At 51.1% G+C, this 19247-nt stretch overlaps 2 protein-coding genes across 3 annotated transcripts in view; one reads left to right on the top strand and one right to left on the bottom strand.

Moving 5' to 3' along the window:
• Positions 1-1211, top strand: part of LOC115248343 (Golgi-specific brefeldin A-resistance guanine nucleotide exchange factor 1-like) — a 61587-nt gene extending 60376 nt beyond the window's left edge. The window contains 1 exon segment of the mRNA XM_029831984.1: positions 343-1211. Coding sequence (XP_029687844.1) covers positions 343-584 — 242 coding nt within the window. The 3' untranslated portion in view covers positions 585-1211.
• A 27-nt stretch (positions 1212-1238) lies between these two features.
• Positions 1239-17305, bottom strand: LOC101075283 (core histone macro-H2A.2-like). Of its 2 annotated transcripts, XM_029832004.1 has the most exons (9): positions 17013-17305; positions 14940-15117; positions 14610-14716; positions 11558-11746; positions 11329-11427; positions 9362-9461; positions 9200-9289; positions 8476-8650; positions 1485-1650 (listed from the first exon to the last, which is right to left on the bottom strand). In XM_029832004.1, the coding sequence occupies exons 2-9, from the start codon at positions 15109-15111 to the stop codon at positions 1485-1487; spliced, it is 1098 nt and encodes a 365-aa protein (XP_029687864.1). In that variant the 5' UTR covers positions 15112-15117; positions 17013-17305. The 2 variants fall into 2 exon arrangements, with proteins under 2 accessions (XP_029687865.1, XP_029687864.1); XM_029832005.1 differs by lacking the exon at positions 17013-17305 and having other exon boundaries at positions 1239-1650; positions 14940-15111.
• Positions 17306-19247: the final 1942 nt, after the last annotated feature.

The following is a 19247-nucleotide window of genomic DNA, read 5'->3' as shown; positions in this document are numbered from 1 at the left end:
CTGTCTGTCTGCTCTGGCTGCCTGTCTGCTCTGTCTGATCTGGCTATCTGCTCTGGCTGCCTGTCTGTCTGCTCTGGCTGCCTGTCTGTCTGCTCTGGCTGCCTGTCTGCTCTGTCTGATCTGGCTATCTGCTCTGGCTGCCTGTCTGTCTGATCTGGCTGCCTGTCTGTCTGATCTGGCTGTCTGCTCTGGCTGCCTGTCTGTCTGATCTGGCTATCTGCTCTGGCTGCCTGTCTGTCTGTCTGCTCTGTCTGATCTGGCTATCTGCTCTGGCTGCCTGTCTGTCTGCTCTGGCTGCCTGTCTGTCTGATCTGACACGTCTGTGGTTTCTGTCTGTTCCAGGATCAGAGGCGTCCCCTCCTCTTCCCTGCCCAGGTCCCACCATGCCACTACCCCCCAACCAAGGGTCCCCCCCCTCCAGCCAGTCTCCCCTGATCCTGCAGCCCCTGGCGTCCCCCCTGCAGGTGGGCGTGGCCCCCATGTCCCTGCCAATCATCCTCAACCCCGCCCTGATTGAGGCCACGTCCCCTGTGCCTCTGCTTCCTGCTGCCAGACCCATCAGCCCCTCTGATGAGGTCAATTAGGCCCAGAGAGGCTCCGCCCCCCCAGCAGCTGGACAGAGGCTCCGCCCCCCCAGCAGCTGGACAGAGCTACGGAGCAGCGCCCCCCCCCCCCCCCCCACATGTTGGTGGTTGAATATCAGCTTGTGTAAAACGTCCTTTGTGCCACGTTTGTGTTTAGCGAAGCAGCATTTCTGCACATGTAACAAGAGTGAGGTTTCCATGGAAACTGTCATGAAGGTTGTTGGTTCGCTGCTCAGTGAGCTGTCAATCATCAGGCCTGTAACCCCGCCCACCTGGTCTACTGTCAACGTCTCCCCTGACCCTGCACGGGCCGCTGCTCCACGCCGGTTCTGATGGAAGGAGATAAAAGCCGCGGCCGAGTCATGATGAAAGAGCGCCGCGAGTGCACGACGTGCACGTCTCCACCCTGCTCATGTTCTGACATTTCTGTCCCGATGGTGCCACATCAAAGGTCTTGGGTGTGAAGGTGACCCGTCTGTCTGAAACGTGGTGGGTGCTAACGCTAACGTTAATGCTAATGCAGCCGCTGCTGCATTTCTGCTTGAACTCAAAGTGACACGAATATATCATCGGTGTAAATATAAAGTTGAAGTACTTTTTATTATGAAATAAATCTACTGTCAGAAAGTCTCGGCTGAGTCGTGACCAGAGAGAAAAGGTGTAAAACAGAGTTTATTCAACAGAAAATGCCACCAGATTAATAAACTATCCAGAAGAAACGGACGAGACGCTACAGAAAACAGAAAAAGTGGCTATTTGTACACGGGCGTGAAAACACGGTAACAAGGCGGGTTTACGTGATCTAATCTAAAGAGAAGACGCTCGTTATGGTTCATGTCCACACACGCCTGAGGAGGCCCAGAAGGTTCCTCATCCGATCACCTGCAACAGCAGCAGTCCTCATTTAGCGTCCAGTTTGGCCATCTCCTGAAGGTAGATCCCGATACTCTCGCTGTCAAACAAAACAAAGTAAATGTTCTTCAGAGAGGAGCTGCTGGACGACACAAAATGGTTGGAGATGGCCTTCAGGATCAGCTGGGCAGCCAGCTGCTTCGGGAACCCGTTTCTGTGGAGGAGAGCAAAGGTCGCATGATGAGAGGGTTGAGGACCAATGAACCACATCACCCTCGTGCACCACGGTCCTAGGGAGGCCCAGAGGTCGAAGAGACGCCTGCGTCCGGGGGTGCAGGTAATCTACATCAACTACATCAAGAGGTGAGAAAGGTTCCTGTCCACATTTACGACGGACTGCGTTGGGGTTGATTTATCATTAGTTCTCATGTCTGTTGTGGCTTCTTGCCCAGAAGTTTGCTGTTTTCTCACCACGCTGATGAACCTTCATGTTCTGGTCTGAACTCCTGATAGAGGGCGTTGGTTGGAGTCGTGATGTCACATGATTAAACTGCATCATTTCTGTTGAGCACTAATGTTTATATTGTTAAACGAGGGGACGGATCAGGTATCAGGAGGGAACCTGGTCCAGATATCACCAGCAACAATGGTGGTTATCATCAGGGTTCTGGTTATCATCAGGGTGGGGGTTATCATCAGGGTTCTGGTTATCATCAGGGTTGGGGTTATCATCAGGGTTCTGGTTATCATCAGGGTTGGGGTTATCATCAGGGTTCTGGTTATCATCAGGGTGGGGGTTATCATCAGGGTGGGGGTTATCATCAGGGTGGGGGTTATCATCAGGGTTCTGGTTATCATCAGGGTGGGGGTTATCATGAGGGTTCTGGTTATCATCAGGGTTCTGGTTATCATCAGGGTTGGGGTTATCATCAGGGTGGGGGTTATCAGGGTGTGGGTTATCATCAGGGTTCTGGTTATCATCAGGGTGGGGGTTATCATCAGGGTGTGGGTTATCATCAGGGTTCTGGTTATCATCAGGGTGGGGGTTATCATCAGGGTTCTGGTTATCATCAGGGTTCTGGTTATCATCAGGGTTGGGGTTATCATCAGGGTGGGGGTTATCATCAGGGTTCTGGTTATCATCAGGGTGGGGGTTATCATCAGGGTTCTGGTTATCATCAGGGTTCTGGTTATCATCAGGGTTGGGGTTATCATCAGGGTTCTGGTTATCATCAGGGTGGGGGTTATCATGAGGGTTCTGGTTATCATCAGGGTTCTGGTTATCATCAGGGTGGGGGTTATCATCAGGGTTGGGGTTATCATCAGGGTGGGGGTTATCATCAGGGTTGGGGTTATCATCAGGGTGGGGGTTATCATCAGGGTTCTGGTTATCATCAGGGTTGGGGTTATCATCAGGGTTCTGGTTATCATCAGGGTTGGGGTTATCATCAGGGTTCTGGTTATCATCAGGGTTCTGGTTATCATCAGGGTGGGGGTTATCATCAGGGTTGGGGTTATCATCAGGGTTCTGGTTATCATCAGGGTGGGGGTTATCATCAGGGTTGGGGTTATCATCAGGGTTCTGGTTATCATCAGGGTTCTGGTTATCATCAGGGTTGGGGTTATCATCAGGGTGGGGGTTATCATCAGGGTTCTGGTTATCATCAGGGTTGGGGTTATCATCAGGGTGGGGGTTATCATCAGGGTGGGGGTTATCATCAGGGTTCTAGTTATCAGGGTGGGGGTTATCATCAGGGTTCTGGTTATCATCAGGGTGGGGGTTATCATCAGGGTTGGGGTTATCATCAGGGTTCTGGTTATCATCAGGGTTGGGGTTATCATCAGGGTGGGGGTTATCATCAGGGTTCTGGTTATCATCAGGGTGGGGGTTATCATCAGGGTGGGGGTTATCATCAGGGTTCTGGTTATCATCAGGGTTGGGGTTATCATCAGGGTGGGGGTTATCATCAGGGTTATCATCAGGGTTGGGGTTATCATCAGGGTGGGGGTTATCATCAGGGTTCTGGTTATCATCAGGGTTCTGGTTATCATCAGGGTGGGGGTTATCATCAGGGTTCTGGTTATCATCAGGGTTCTGGTTATCATCAGGGTGGGGGTTATCATCAGGGTTCTGGTTATCATCAGGGTGGGGGTTATCATCAGGGTTGGGGTTATCATCAGGGTTCTAGTTATCATCAGGGTGGGGGGTTATCATCAGGGTTCTGGTTATCATCAGGGTGGGGGTTATCATCAGGGTTCTGGTTATCATCAGGGTTGGGGTTATCATCAGGGTGGGGGTTATCATCAGGGTGGGGGTTATCATCAGGGTTCTGGTTATCATCAGGGTTGGGGTTATCATCAGGGTGGGGGTTATCATCAGGGTTAGCATCAGGGTTCGGGTTATCATCAGGGTGGGGGTTATCATCAGGGTTCTGGTTATCAGGGTTGGGGTTATCATCAGGGTTCTGGTTATCATCAGGGTGTGGGTTATCATCAGGGTGGGGGTTATCATCAGGGTTCTGGTTATCAGGGTGGGGGTTATCATCAGGGTTCTGATTATCATCAGGGTTGGGGTTATCATCAGGGTGGGGGTTATCATCAGGGTTCTGGTTATCATCAGGGTTGGGGTTATCATCAGGGTTGGGGTTATCATCAGGGTTCTGGTTATCATCAGGGTGGGGGTTATCATCAGGGTTCTGGTTATCATCAGGGTTCTGGTTATCATCAGGGTGGGGGTTATCATCAGGGTTCTGGTTATCATCAGGGTTCTGGTTATCATCAGGGTTGGGGTTATCATCAGGGTTCTGGTTATCATCAGGGTTGGGGTTATCATCAGGGTTGGGGTTATCATCAGGGTTCTGGTTATCATCAGGGTTGGGGTTATCATCAGGGTTCTGGTTATCATCAGGGTTCTGGTTATCATCAGGGTTCTGGTTATCATCAGGGTTGGGGTTATCATCAGGGTTCTGGTTATCATCAGGGTTCTGGTTATCATCAGGGTGGGGGTTATCATCAGGGTGGGGGTTATCATCAGGGTTCTGGTTATCATCAGATTTGGGGTTATCATCAGGGTGGGGGTTATCATCAGGGTTCTGGTTATCATCAGGGTTGGGGTTATCATCAGGGTTGGGGTTATCATCAGGGTGGGGGTTATCAGGGTTCTGGTTATCATCAGGGTGGGGGTTATCATCAGGGTTGGGGTTATCATCAGGGTTCTGGTTATCATCAGGGTGGGGGTTATCATCAGGGTTCTGGTTATCATCAGGGTGGGGGTTATCATCAGGGTTGGGGTTATCATCAGGGTTCTAGTTATCATCAGGGTGGGGGTTATCATCAGGGTTCTAGTTATCATCAGGGTTCTGGTTATCATCAGGGTTGGGGTTATCATCAGGGTTCTGGTTATCATCAGGGTGGGGGTTATCAGGGTTCTGGTTATCATCAGGGTTCTGGTTATCATCAGGGTGGGGGTTATCATCAGGGTTCTGGTTATCATCAGGGTGGGGGTTATCATCAGGGTTGGGGTTATCATCAGGGTTCTAGTTATCATCAGGGTTGGGGTTATCATCAGGGTTCTGGTTATCATCAGGGTTCTGGTTATCATCAGGGTGGGGGTTATCATCAGGGTTCTGGTTATCATCAGGGTGGGGGTTATCATCAGGGTTCGGGTTATCATCAGGGTGGGGGTTATCATCAGGGTTCTGGTTATCATCAGGGTGGGGGTTATCATCAGGGTTGGGGTTATCATCAGGGTGGGGGTTATCATCAGGGTTCTGGTTATCATCAGGGTGGGGGTTATCATGAGGGTTCTGGTTATCATCAGGGTGGGGGTTATCATCAGGGTTGGGGTTATCATCAGGGTTCTGGTTATCATCAGGGTGGGGGTTATCATCAGGGTGGGGGTTATCATCAGGGTTCTGGTTATCATCAGGGTGGGGGTTATCATCAGGGTTCTGATTATCATCAGGGTGGGGGTTATCATCAGGGTAGGGGTTATCATCAGGGTTGGGGTTATCATCAGGGTGGGGGTTATCATCAGGGTGGGGGTTATCAGGGTTCTGGTTATCATCAGGGTTCTGGTTATCATCAGGGTGGGGGTTATCATCAGGGTTGGGGTTATCATCAGGGTTCTGATTATCATCAGGGTTGGGGTTATCAGGGTGGGGGTTATCATCAGGGTGGGGGTTATCATCAGGGTTCTGGTTATCATCAGGGTTGGGGTTATCATCAGGGTTCTGGTTATCATCAGGGTGGGGGTTATCATCAGGGTGGGGGTTATCATCAGGGTTCTGGTTATCATCAGGGTTGGGGTTATCATCAGGGTTGGGGTTATCATCAGGGTGGGGGTTATCATCAGGGTTCTGATTATCATCAGGGTTCTAGTTATCATCAGGGTGGGGGTTATCATCGGGGTTGGGGTTATCATCAGGGTTCTGGTTATCATCGGGGTTGGGGTTATCATCGGGGTTGGGGTTATCATCAGGGTGGGGGTTATCATCAGGGTTCTGGTTATCATCAGGGTTGGGGTTATCATCAGGGTTGGGGTTATCATCAGGGTTCTGGTTATCATCAGGGTGGGGGTTATCATCAGGGTTCTGGTTATCATCAGGGTGGGGGTTATCATCAGGGTTGGGGTTATCATCAGGGTTCTAGTTATCATCAGGGTGGGGGTTATCATCAGGGTTCTAGTTATCATCAGGGTTCTGGTTATCATCAGGGTTGGGGTTATCATCAGGGTTCTGGTTATCATCAGGGTGGGGGTTATCAGGGTTCTGGTTATCATCAGGGTTCTGGTTATCATCAGGGTGGGGGGTTATCATCAGGGTTCTGGTTATCATCAGGGTGGGGGTTATCATCAGGGTTGGGGTTATCATCAGGGTTCTAGTTATCATCAGGGTTGGGGTTATCATCAGGGTTCTGGTTATCATCAGGGTTCTGGTTATCATCAGGGTGGGGGTTATCATCAGGGTTCTGGTTATCATCAGGGTGGGGGTTATCATCAGGGTTCGGGTTATCATCAGGGTGGGGGTTATCATCAGGGTTCTGGTTATCATCAGGGTGGGGGTTATCATCAGGGTTGGGGTTATCATCAGGGTGGGGGTTATCATCAGGGTTCTGGTTATCATCAGGGTGGGGGTTATCATGAGGGTTCTGGTTATCATCAGGGTGGGGGTTATCATCAGGGTTGGGGTTATCATCAGGGTTCTGGTTATCATCAGGGTGGGGGTTATCATCAGGGTGGGGGTTATCATCAGGGTTCTGGTTATCATCAGGGTGGGGGTTATCATCAGGGTTCTGATTATCATCAGGGTTGGGGTTATCATCAGGGTGGGGGTTATCATCAGGGTAGGGGTTATCATCAGGGTTGGGGTTATCATCAGGGTGGGGGTTATCATCAGGGTGGGGGTTATCAGGGTTCTGGTTATCATCAGGGTTCTGGTTATCATCAGGGTGGGGGTTATCATCAGGGTTGGGGTTATCATCAGGGTTCTGATTATCATCAGGGTTGGGGTTATCAGGGTGGGGGTTATCATCAGGGTGGGGGTTATCATCAGGGTTCTGGTTATCATCAGGGTTGGGGTTATCATCAGGGTTCTGGTTATCATCAGGGTGGGGGTTATCATCAGGGTGGGGGGTTATCATCAGGGTTCTGGTTATCATCAGGGTTGGGGTTATCATCAGGGTTCTGATTATCATCAGGGTTCTAGTTATCATCAGGGTGGGGGTTATCATCGGGGTTGGGGTTATCATCGGGGTTGGGGTTATCATCAGGGTTCTGGTTATCATCAGGGTTGGGGTTATCATCAGGGTTCTGGTTATCATCAGGGTGGGGGTTATCATCAGGGTGGGGGGTTATCATCAGGGTTGGGGTTATCATCAGGGTGGGGGTTATCATCAGGGTTGGGGTTATCATCGGGGTTCTGGTTATCATCGGGGTTGGGGTTATCATCGGGGTTGGGGTTATCATCAGGGTTGGGGTTATCATCAGGGTGGGGGTTATCATCAGGGTTCTGGTTATCATCAGGGTTGGGGTTATCATCAGGGTTGGGGTTATCATCAGGGTGGGGGTTATCATCAGGGTTCTGGTTATCATCAGGGTTGGGGTTATCATCAGGGTTCTGGTTATCATCAGGGTGGGGGTTATCATCAGGGTTGGGGTTATCATCAGGGTTCTGGTTATCATCAGGGTTGGGGTTATCATCAGGGTTCTGGTTATCATCAGGGTGGGGGTTATCATCAGGGTTCTGGTTATCATCAGGGTGGGGGTTATCATCAGGGTGGGGGTTATCATCAGGGTTCTGGTTATCATCAGGGTTGGGGTTATCATCAGGGTTCTGGTTATCATCAGGGTTGGGGTTATCATCAGGGTGGGGGTTATCATCAGGGTTCTGGTTATCATCAGGGTTCTGGTTATCATCAGGGTGGGGGTTATCATCAGGGTGGGGGTTATCATCAGGGTTCTGGTTATCATCAGGGTGGGGGTTATCATCAGGGTTCTGGTTATCATCAGGGTGGGGGTTATCATCAGGGTGGGGGTTATCATCAGGGTTCTGGTTATCATCAGGGTGGGGGTTATCATCAGGGTTCTGGTTATCATCAGGGTGGGGGTTATCATCAGGGTGGGGGTTATCATCAGGGTTGGGGTTATCATCAGGGTTCTGGTTATCATCAGGGTGGGGGTTATCATCAGGGTGGGGGTTATCATGATGGAATACGATCACATTCTGTCCATCTTTATATCGAGACAAGAGAAGCCAGGTGGAGCCAACCATGGCTGGTTAGCATCTTGACTTTGTCTTCTTTGTTGTCTTTGAGTTTGGACTTTGGACGAGTGTCTTTTCAGGCTCAAGCTCAATGTTATCTGTAGTTCTTAGTCAAACCAGAGCAACTTCATGAAACATCTCTAAGTGGATTATTATGGAAGCACAGAATCATCACATCAGTGCCACATCAGAGTCAGGACTTGGCCAAAGTGTTGGTGTCCACCACGTTACTCGGGGACAGTGATGACCCACACATGCTGCCAGGGTGTGAGACTCACCGTCCAGCAGGAAGCGATGGGAAGGCCACAGACTTGAGTTTTCTCTCCTCCGCCGCTGACAGACAGTTCTTTACCGTCTTCTCCAGCTGGTCTTCACACTTCTCTGAGCCCCAGTGGGGGACGTTACAGTGGATGACGAAGCGAGCTGCCATCCCACTGGCCTGACTCACTGCCACTGCACAAACACACAGGTGTCACACAGGTGTCACACAGGTGTTTGATGTGTAGCTTGTATAACAGAACTGCCAAGGACAACGAGGCTGCTGCAACAGTCCTTATCTGGGATATTTGTCTTTATTTGGAGGATGTCCCAGATTGCGAAATATTAGCAGCACTAGCATTAGCAGCAGCATTAGCAGCAGCAGCATTAGCAGCAGCAGCATTAACAGCAGCATTAGCAGCAGCAGCATTAGCAGCAGCATTAGCAGCAGCAGCATTAGCAGCAGCAGCATTAGCAGCATTAACAGCAGCATTAGCAGCAGCAGCATTAGCAGCAGCAGCATTAACAGCAGCATTAGCAGCAGCAGCATTAGCAGCATTAACAGCAGCATTAGCAGCAGCAGCATTAGCAGCAGCAGCATTAACAGCAGCATTAGCAGCAGCAGCAGCATTAGCAGCAGCAGCATTAGCAGCAGCACTAGCATTAGCAGCAGCAGCAGCATTAGCAGCAGCAGCATTAGCAGCAGCAGCATTAGCAGCAGCAGTTGCTAACTATCAACCTTACCTGCTGATACCTCTAAAGGACCCTGTGATTTGCGCAGCTCCTTGACCCCTTCCAGAAAGTCCCGTCCCCCAACCTTCTCCAGGGCCGTACCTGAGAGCAGCAGCCAGTGAGCTGGAGGACGCTTGCTAACCTCCTCTCAGGACATCAACACACGTTCCTCACCCACTCCATCTTTGAGGTCCATCTCTGCATTCGTGGGGTTTATAATGCCCTCCACCTTTATTGTGCCCATCTTGCTGACTTCGCTCTCTGTGAGTGAAAGCTGCAGAGCCATTCCTCTCATTAATCATCTCATTCATCAGCTCATTCATCCTCTCATTAATCATCTCATTAATCATCTCATTCATCATCTCATTCATCAGCTCATTCATCAGCTCATTCATCATCTCATTCATCAGCTCATTCATCATCTCATTCATCATCTCATTCATCAGCTCATTCATCATCTCATTCATCATCTCATTCATCAGCTCATTCATCATCTCATTCATCATCTCATTCATCAGCTCATTCATCATCTCATTCATCATCTCATTCATCATCTCATTCATCAGCTCATTCATCAGCTCATTCATCATCTCATTCATCAGCTCATTCATCAGCTCATTCATCATCTCATTCATCATCTCATTAATCAGCTCATTCATCATCTCATTCATCATCTCATTCATCAGCTCATTCATCATCTCATTCATCATCTCATTCATCAGCTCATTCATCATCTCATTCATCAGCTCATTCATCATCTCATTCATCATCTCATTCATCAGCTCATTCATCATCTCATTCATCAGCTCATTCATCATCTCATTCATCATCTCATTCATCATCTCATTCATCAGCTCATTCATCATCTCATTCATCAGCTCATTCATCAGCTCATTCATCAGCTCATTCATCATCTCATTAATCATCTCATTCATCATCTCATTCATCATCTCATTCATCATCTCATTAATCAGCTCATTCATCATCTCATTCATCATCTCATTCATCAGCTCATTCATCAGCTCATTCATCATCTCATTCATCATCTCATTCATCATCTCATTCATCAGCTCATTCATCAGCTCATTCATCAGCTCATTCATCAGCTCATTCATCATCTCATTCATCAGCTCATTCATCAGCTCATTCATCAGCTCATTCATCAGCTCATTCATCATCTCATTCATCAGCTCATTCATCATCTCATTCATCAGCTCATTCATCAGCTCATTCATCAGCTCATTCATCATCTCATTCATCATCTCATTCATCAGCTCATTCATCAGCTCATTCATCATCTCATTCATCATCTCATTCATCAGCTCATTCATCAGCTCATTCATCATCTCATTCATCAGCTCATTCATCATCTCATTCATCATCTCATTCATCAGCTCATTCATCAGCTCATTCATCATCTCATTCATCATCTCATTCATCATCTCATTCATCAGCTCATTCATCAGCTCATTCATCAGCTCATTCATCATCTCATTCATCAGCTCATTCATCAGCTCATTCATCAGCTCATTCTAGCTCATTCATCATCTCATTCATCATCTCATTCATCATCTCATTTCATCAGCTCATTCATCATCTCATTCATCAGCTCATTCATCAGCTCATTCATCAGCTCATTCATCAGCTCATTCATCATCTCATTCATCAGCTCATTCATCATCTCATTCATCATCTCATTCATCATCTCATTCATCAGCTCATTCATCATCTCATTCATCAGCTCATTCATCAGCTCATTCATCAGCTCATTCATCATCTCATTCATCATCTCATTCATCAGCTCATTCATCATCTCATTCATCATCTCATTCATCATCTCATTCATCAGCTCATTCATCAGCTCATTCATCAGCTCATTCATCATCTCATTCATCATCTCATTCATCAGCTCATTCATCATCTCATTCATCATCTCATTCATCAGCTCATTCATCAGCTCATTCATCATCTCATTCATCATCTCATTCATCATCTCATTCATCAGCTCATTCATCAGCTCATTCATCATCTCATTCATCAGCTCATTCATCATCTCATTCATCAGCTCATTCATCAGCTCATTCATCATCTCATTCATCAGCTCATTAATCTCATTCAAATCAGTCACATGAGGATTTGACCTTTTGTCCAAGGAAGAGACTCTTGGCTGACAGGATGGTGAAGCCGTCTCCAGGACCGTCCTCTGCTGTGGAGTTTGGTACCGCCTGACTGTCTGGACTCTTCACAGGAAACAGTAAAAGTGAATGAAAACTACAGGCACCTGCAGATACCAAGCAGCAGCAGACACCTGCTGAGGTGCACCAGCAGACTGGTTAATGAGCTTAGTGAGGGTTTGGGGGGGAACCTGACCTTTGGTTTACGACCCCGTTTGCCTTTGACCTTTTTGAGGGGTTTCTTGCTCTTGGGACGTTCTTCCACCTTCTCTGGGACAGACGCTTGGCTGTCTGACCTGACACGGGCCCCCCTCTTCTTGGAGAGCAGCTCTGGGTGGATCCGTGGCAGGACCCCTCCGTTGGATATGGTCACCCCCCTCAGGAGCTGAAGACAGGTTAGTCTCACTGATTCATGGAAGAACAGTCAAATCACAACTGAAAACATTCAAACAGCTAAAAAGACCAATCAATCTTTATCAATATCAAAACTAGATTATTAGAAGATATATTAGAAGATATTAATCACAATGGTCTCTAGACCCTCTCCAGAATCCCAGGGCCGGACCCCAGACAAGTAACAGTGGCAGGAAAAACTCCCCTTTAACAGGAAGAAACCTGGAGCAGGACCAGGCTCATGTAGGGGGACCCTCCTGCTGATGGGGGGGGGGGGGGGGGACTGGGACGAGTTTTATCATAAGAAACGTCAGGGTTAGGAATGAGCACAGCAGCAGATTAAAGTCAGGATGGAGCTCCAAGCATGAGCTGGAGGACAGGACATGTGCTGGAGGACAGGACCTGTGCTGGAGGACAGGACATGAGCTGGAGGACAGGACATGAGCTGGAGGACGGGACATGAGCTGGAGGACAGGACATGTGCTGGAGGACAGGACCTGTGCTGGAGGACGGGACATGTGCTGGAGGACAGGACCTGTGCTGGAGGACAGGACATGAGCTGGAGGATAGGACATGAGCTGGAGGACAGGACCTGTGCTGGAGGACGGGACATGTGCTGGAGGACAGGACATGAGCTGGAGGACAGGACATGTGCTGGAGGACAGGACCTGTGCTGGAGGACGGGACATGAGCTGGAGGACAGGACCTGTGCTGGAGGACGGGACATGTGCTGGAGGACGGGACATGAGCTGGAGGACGGGACATGAGCTGGAGGACGGGACATGAGCTGGAGGACGGGACATGTGCTGGAGGACGGGACATGTGCTGGAGGACGGGACATGAGCTGGAGGACGGGACATGTGCTGGAGGACGGGACATGAGCTGGAGGACGGGACATGTGCTGGAGGACGGGACATGAGCTGGAGGACAGGACATGAGCTGGAGGACAGGACATGAGCTGGAGGACAGGACATGAGCTGGAGGACGGGACATGAGGAAAGGACATAGGGACAGTCCAGTCCAGGTATCACTGCCATCAAGGACATCTCAAACTGGGATTCAACCAGCAACCATCATTGCTGAGGCAGAGAGCTGCCTGTGGGAGTACGAACACACACACACACACACACACACACACACACACACACGCACACACACACACACACACACACCTGGACCTGTCTCTGACTTGAATGCCATAAAACCGCTGAGATCAGTGTCATGTGACCTGTCATTTCCTCAGTCAGGTTCGGCCTGTCAGGGATAACTGAGAACTCACACACTGGACCTGGAGAAGCCCTGCCTGCCTGTCTGCCTGCCTGTCTGTCTGCCTGTCTGTCTGCCTGCCTGTCTGTCTGCCTGTCTGTCTGCCTGTCTGTCTGTCTGCCTGCCTGCCTGTCTGCCTGCCTGTCTGCCTGTCTGTCTGCCTGCCTGTCTGTCTGCCTGTCTGTCTGCCTGTCTGTCTGCCTGCCTGCCTGTCTGCCTGTCTGTCTGCCTGTCTGTCTGCCTGTCTGTCTGCCTGTCTGTCTGTCTGCCTGTCTGTCTGCCTGCCTGTCTGCCTGCCTGTCTGCCTGTCTGTCTGCCTGCCTGTCTGTCTGCCTGTCTGTCTGCCTGTCTGTCTGTCTGCCTGCCTGTCTGTCTGCCTGCCTGTCTGTCTGCCTGCCTGTCTGCCTGCCTGTCTGCCTGTCTGTCTGCCTGTCTGTCTGCCTGCCTGTCTGTCTGCCTGTCCTGTCTGTCTGCCTGCCTGTCTGCCTGTCTGTCTGCCTGCCTGTCTGTCTGCCTGCCTGTCTGCCTGCCTGTCTGTCTGCCTGTCTGTCTGCCTGTCTGTCTGCCTGTCTGTCTGCCTGTCTGTCTGCCTGCTGTTTGTCTGTCTGTCTGCTTGCCTACCTGTCTGTCTGTCTGCTTGCCTACCTGTCTGTCTGTCTGCTTGCCTACCTGTCTGCCTGTCTGTCTGCCTGTCTGTCTGCCTGCCTGTCTGCCTGTCTGCCTGCTTGTCTGAGACTGGTAACCTGCTCACCTGTATCTTGCTGGTACTGATCCTGGATGTGTAGGTGAAGCCCTTGTTTACCGGTTGTTTATGTTTATGTGGCTGGTGAGTGGTTGGTGAACGGCTGGTGAACGGCTGGTGAACGGCTGGTGAGTGGCTGGTGAGCGCCTGGTGAGTGGTTGGTGAGTGGCTGGTGAGTGGCTGGTGAGTGGCTGGTGAGTGGTTGGTGAGTGGCTGGTGAGCGGCTGGTGAGTGGCTGGTGAGTGGTTGGTGAGCGCCCGGTGAGTGGTTGGTGAGTGGCTGGTGAGTGGCTGGTGAGTGGCTGGTGAGTGGTTGGTGAGTGGCTGGTGAGTGGCTGGTGAGTGGCTGGTGAGTGGTTGGTGAGTGGCTGGTGAGTGGCTGGTGAGTGGCTGGTGAGTGGTTGGTGAGCGCCCGGTGAGTGGTTGGTGAGTGGCTGGTGAGTGGCTGGTGAGCGCCCGGTGAGTGGTTGGTGAGTGGCTGGTGAGCGGCTGGTGAGTGGCTGGTGAGTGGTTGGTGAGCGGCTGGTGAGTGGCTGGTGAGCGGCTGGTGAGCGGCTGGTGAGTGGCTGGTGAGTGGTTGGTGAGCGGCTGGTGAGTGGCTGGTGAGCGGCTGGTGAGCGGCTGGTGAGCGGTTGGTGAGCGGCTGGTGAGTGGCTGGTGAGCGGCTGGTGAGTGGCTGGTGAGCGGCTGGTGAGCGGCTGGTGAGCGGCTGGTGAGCGGCTGGTGAGCGGCTGGTGAGTGGCTGGTGAGTGGCTGGTGAGCGGCTGGTGAGCGGCTGGTGAGCGGCTGGTGAGCGGCTGGTGAGTGGTTGGTGAGTGGCTGGTGAGTGGCTGGTGAGCGGCTGGTACCTGGTTGAGCTCCTCATCGTTGGCCACGGCCAGCTTGATGTGTCGGGGGGTTATTCTGCCCTTCTTGTTGTCTCGAGCTGCGTTTCCTGCCAACTCCAGAATCTCAGCTGTCAGACACAAGTATCGAGGTTCAGCCGGCTCACAAACAGGTCGAGCAGCTCCAACAGTTGACCGCCTGCTGACTAAGTAAACAGGTGTGTACTAATTGGGTTTGCTGGGACTACATGAGTAAGTGAGGTGCACCCTGTTGTCATGGTGATGGGTTATCTGCTCTGCTTCCTAAACCACGTGTTGGTTGGTTGGTTAGTGCTGCCATGCTGCTCTACCTACCTGCCAGGTACTCTATTACTGCAGCCATGTAGACCGGCGCCCCCATACCGATGCGGTATTTGTGTGTGCCGGTGCGAAGGTACCTCATCATCCTCCCCACAGGAAAGATGACCCCGGCCCTGGCTGAGCGGGACAGCTTGGTGGCCTTCTTCTTACCGCCCCTAGCTGACATCTTGCTCTGGGGAGGTGACCAAACGGATAGTTCTGATGGTTCCAGGAACATCCAACCCATAAATCAAGGTGACGTCCTGGATCGGATCATGACCCAGGTGACTCCTGGATCGGATCCTGACCCAGGTGACTCCTGGAGCGGATCCTGACCCAGGTGACATCCTGGATCGGATCCTGACCCAGGTGACTCCTGGATCGGATCCTGACCCAGGTGACTCCTGGAGCGGATCCTGACCCAGGTGACATCCTGGATCGGATCCTGACCCAGGTGACTCCTGGAGCGGATCCTGACCCAGGTGACTCCTGGATCGGATCCTGACCCAGGTGACTCCTGGAGCGGATCCTGACCCAGGTGACATCCTGGAGCGGATCCTGACCCAGGTGACATCCTGGATCGGATCCTGACCCAGGTGACTCCTGGATCGGATCCTGACCCAGGTGACTCCTGGAGCGGATCCTGACCCAGGTGACATCCTGGATCGGATCCTGACCCAGGTGACTCCTGGAGCGGATCCTGACCCAGGTGACTCCTGGATCGGATCCTGACCCAGGTGACTCCTGGAGCGGATCCTGACCCAGGTGACATCCTGGAGCGGATCCTGACCCAGGTGACTCCTGGATCGGATCCTGACCCAGGTGACTCCTGGACCACAGGAGACGTCCATGTTTCTGTTTAGTTATTGATTTAGGGGGACCAGTCACCCAGTTGACCCACTGACTGGTAACAGGAGCAGTCGTTCAGTGTTCAGTTTTCTGACTAGTGCAGCTGAACCCTGCAAAGGACAGACTGTTATACACAAGGCTGAAAGGCTGACTGGCTGCTGACTGGCTGCTGACTGGCTGCTGACTGGCTGCTGAGGGCTGACTGGCTGCTGACTGGCTGCTGACTGGCTGCTGAGGGCTGACTGGCTGCTGACTGGCTGACTGGCTGCTGACTGGCTGCTGAGGGCTGACTGGCTGCTGACTGGCTGCTGAGGGCTGACTGGCTGCTGACTGGCTGCTGACTGGCTGCTGAGGGCTGACTGGCTGCTGACTGGCTGCTGACTGGCTGCTGACTGGCTGCTGAGGGCTGACTGGCTGCTGACTGGCTGCTGAGGGCTGACTGGCTGCTGACTGGCTGCTGACTGGCTGCTGACTGGCTGCTGAGGGCTGACTGGCTGCTGAGGGCTGACTGGCTGCTGACTGGCTGCTGACTGGCTGCTGACTGGCTGCTGACTGGCTGCTGAGGCTTCACCAGTCAGACCAGCAGCGGGCGCTGCGGGTCGAGGTTGATGGTGCCGCTCACGCGCATTAGTTTCGTCACCAATCAATTTAAAAAGCACAGGAGTCTCATTTTTAACTCTGACTGCGTGGCCGCTCACACGCATCAGCTCGCAGCTGCAGCGCGGTGGCGGGATGTGACGTGCGCGTGTGCGTGAGCTTCAGTCGGTAGCGCGACTGCGCGCTGCGCAGGCTAATGTTGGTGTCCAGTTAGCATCGGAACCAAGTGCGCACACGAGCAGGTTTGTTTATTCTGTGGCCGCAGACCCTGACAGGGTGTCACGGTGTCACCCTCACGGTGTCACCCTCACGGTCTCACCCTCTCACCCTCACGGTGTCACGGTGTCACCCTCACGGTCTCACCCTCTCACCCTCACGGTCTCACCCTCACGGTGTCACGGTCTCACCCTCACGGTGGTGAAAGCGACTCGACAACAGCCATTTAACCCAGTCAAGCTGGTGTTGATCAGTGTTAGCTGCTGGTTCCGGAAGGTTCGGTTACAGCTAGCTGACATTTTCCCCAGCTCGGTACACTCTCCCCACAACCAGAACCAGAACCAGAACATGCGAACACATGAATGTTGAGTCTCCAGGAGACCCGGACATTAAAAATAAAGCGTGAGAAATCCTCCAAGTTCCTACCTGTTCGGAGCCTTCCCACGGAGCCGAGCCAGAGACGCTGCTGGGCGGACGGAGCTCCGCAGTCGAGTCCTCCCTTCTTGCTTCTCTGGGTTTCTCGCCTTTCTCAACAATCCTGACCCCCAAATCCTGGTCGCAGAGCCGGGAGGAGCAGACGGAGGCCTGGCGGGGAGCGGAGGCAGCAGCGGGCTGCTAGCGATGCTGCGGAGGGGCAGAATCCAGAGAACGCCCCCTGGACAACATGGCTCCAGCGGGGGAAGAGCGCGACGCGACGAGGGCTGGAGCAATAATGGCTCGCTCTGGGATGTGTTCCAGGGTCCGGGTTCGGGTCCGGGTCCAGCATGTTACTGTGCACATATTCAGATAGAGGATAACTATGTTTGATGCGTCAGATGATTAATCAAATGATCTTTGATGAATCTACAAAGATACAATCTAACTTGACATCACTTATCTCCCACAGCTTCTTTACATTGTTATTACTGGGTAATAACCTGTACCACAGTTATTACTGTGTAATAGCTGCTATAACAGGTGTTTGAATGGTCCCGTTTAACTCAGTTTTATTTTTACTAATAATAAAATGGATTTATGTTGCACCTTTCAAAACTAAGTTCTAAAGTGCATAAAACTAATCAATAAACTACCGTCAACAATAAAAATGAACATAGTGTGAGGCCAGCAGGGAGTTAGGGTTAGGGTTTAGAGGGTTAGGGTTAGGTTAGAGGTTAGAGTTAGGGTTAGGGTTAGAGTTAGGGTTAGAGTTAGGGTTAGGGTTTAGAGGGTTAGGGTTAGGGTTAGGGTTTAGAGGGTTAGGGTTAAGGTTAGGGTTAGGGTTTAGAGGGTTAGGTTAGAGGTTAGAGTTAGGGTTAGGGTTAGAGTTAGGGTTAGAGTTAGGGTTAGGGTTTAGAGGGTTAGGGTTAGAGTTAGGGTTAGGGTTTAGAGGGTTAGGGTTAAGGTTAGGGTTGGGGTTAGAGTTAGGGTTAGAGTTAGGGTTAGGGTTAGAGTTAGGGTTAGAGTTTAGAGGGTTAGAGTTTAGAGGGTTAGGGTTAAGGTTAGGGTTGGGGTTAGAGGGTTAGAGTTTAGAGGGTTAAGGTTAGGGTTGGGGTTAGGGTTGGGGTTAAAACTTTCTGTGCACTGGCCTACTGATCGGACTGATGGCAAGGTGTGCAGGTCAGAGTCACCTCTCGATAGGGGTCAAAGTTCGAGGCCGGGTGGGGAGGGGGAGAGGGAGAGGAGGAGAGCAGGTTACTTCAGTCAGATTATAAATAAAATAAAATAGAGTAAAAAAAAAAGTTATGTAATAAAAGCAAGGTGGAAGATAAATAAGTAAATGGATAGATGAATAAGAAACTGGTTCAGCTTATAAAAATATTAAATTGTTTAAATTGGCTGACTGGGGAAGGGTGGTTCTAGGGGTGTTCATTGAGGCCATGTGGTGTCTTTGTGCCTAATCTGTTGATCCATATGCGTTCCGCTCTCCTCCTCTGTCCCACTGTCCAGCAGTTATTGGTTTCCAGCCCCGAGATAATAAGGTGGCTGACTGGATGCTCTTGGAAGTGGCGGACAAGGGTGGTGCCAAGTCGACTTCCTGCTATATTGTACAGGTGCTGTGTTAAACGGGTATGTATGGAATTTTGTGTTTCACCTATATAATGTTTATTGCAGAGGGTGCATGTGATGATGTAGACTACGTTGGTGGAATGGATGGAGGTGAGGCCTAGCGTGGGGAACCCTGTACCAGTGTATGTGTTTTGAATGAATTTTCTGTTTCGGTAGTGTTGGCTATGTCTGGGTCGGGGTGTGATGAATTGGTCCAGGAATTTGGATGTGGTGAGTATGGAATGGAGGTTTCTGTTTTTTCTGTGTGCTAGGATGATCTTGTGGTTATAGAAGGCCGGATGTTGGTGTAGTATGGTTGAAAAGTTTTGTTTAATGGTGTACTGTAGGGTTGTGGTTCTATGTGAGAAAGTAGAAATGAATGGTATGATTTGTGATTTTTGTAGGAAGGCTGAGGCCTGTGGGTCCGGGACTCCCCCTGAATTGCCCTCTATGTTTGTGGATGTGTGTCGGGTATGGCCATCAGGGTTAGGGGTAGGAGGAGGGTTGGGGAGGGGTGTTGGGGTTAGGATTGGGGTTGGGGTTAGGGTTGGAGGTAGGGTTAGGGAGGAGGTTAGGGTTAGGAGGGGTGTTGGGGTTAGGGTTTAGAGGGTTAGGGTTAGAGGGTTAGGGAGGAGG

The sequence above is a fragment of the Takifugu rubripes genome, unplaced genomic scaffold (assembly GCF_901000725.2).
Source record: "Takifugu rubripes unplaced genomic scaffold, fTakRub1.2, whole genome shotgun sequence".
Taxonomy (NCBI): Eukaryota; Metazoa; Chordata; class Actinopteri; order Tetraodontiformes; family Tetraodontidae; genus Takifugu; species Takifugu rubripes.
The sequence above is the reverse complement of the archived record's forward strand: the minus strand, read 5'-3'. Positions and strand labels throughout refer to the sequence as shown.

Bases quoted from the DNA above. Each gene is read 5' to 3' on its own strand.
- LOC101075283 (XM_029832004.1), bottom strand. From the start codon at position 15,111: ATGTCAGCTAGGGGCGGTAAGAAGAAGGCCACCAAGCTGTCCCGCTCA. The intron at 11,428-11,557 runs GTCAGGTTCCCC...TTTCCTGTGAAG, and splicing joins AACGGGGTCGTAAACCAAAG to AGTCCAGACAGTCAGGCGGT. The intron at 1,651-8,475 runs GTGAGTCTCACA...TCTCCTCCACAG, and splicing joins CCATCGCTTCCTGCTGGACG to AAACGGGTTCCCGAAGCAGC.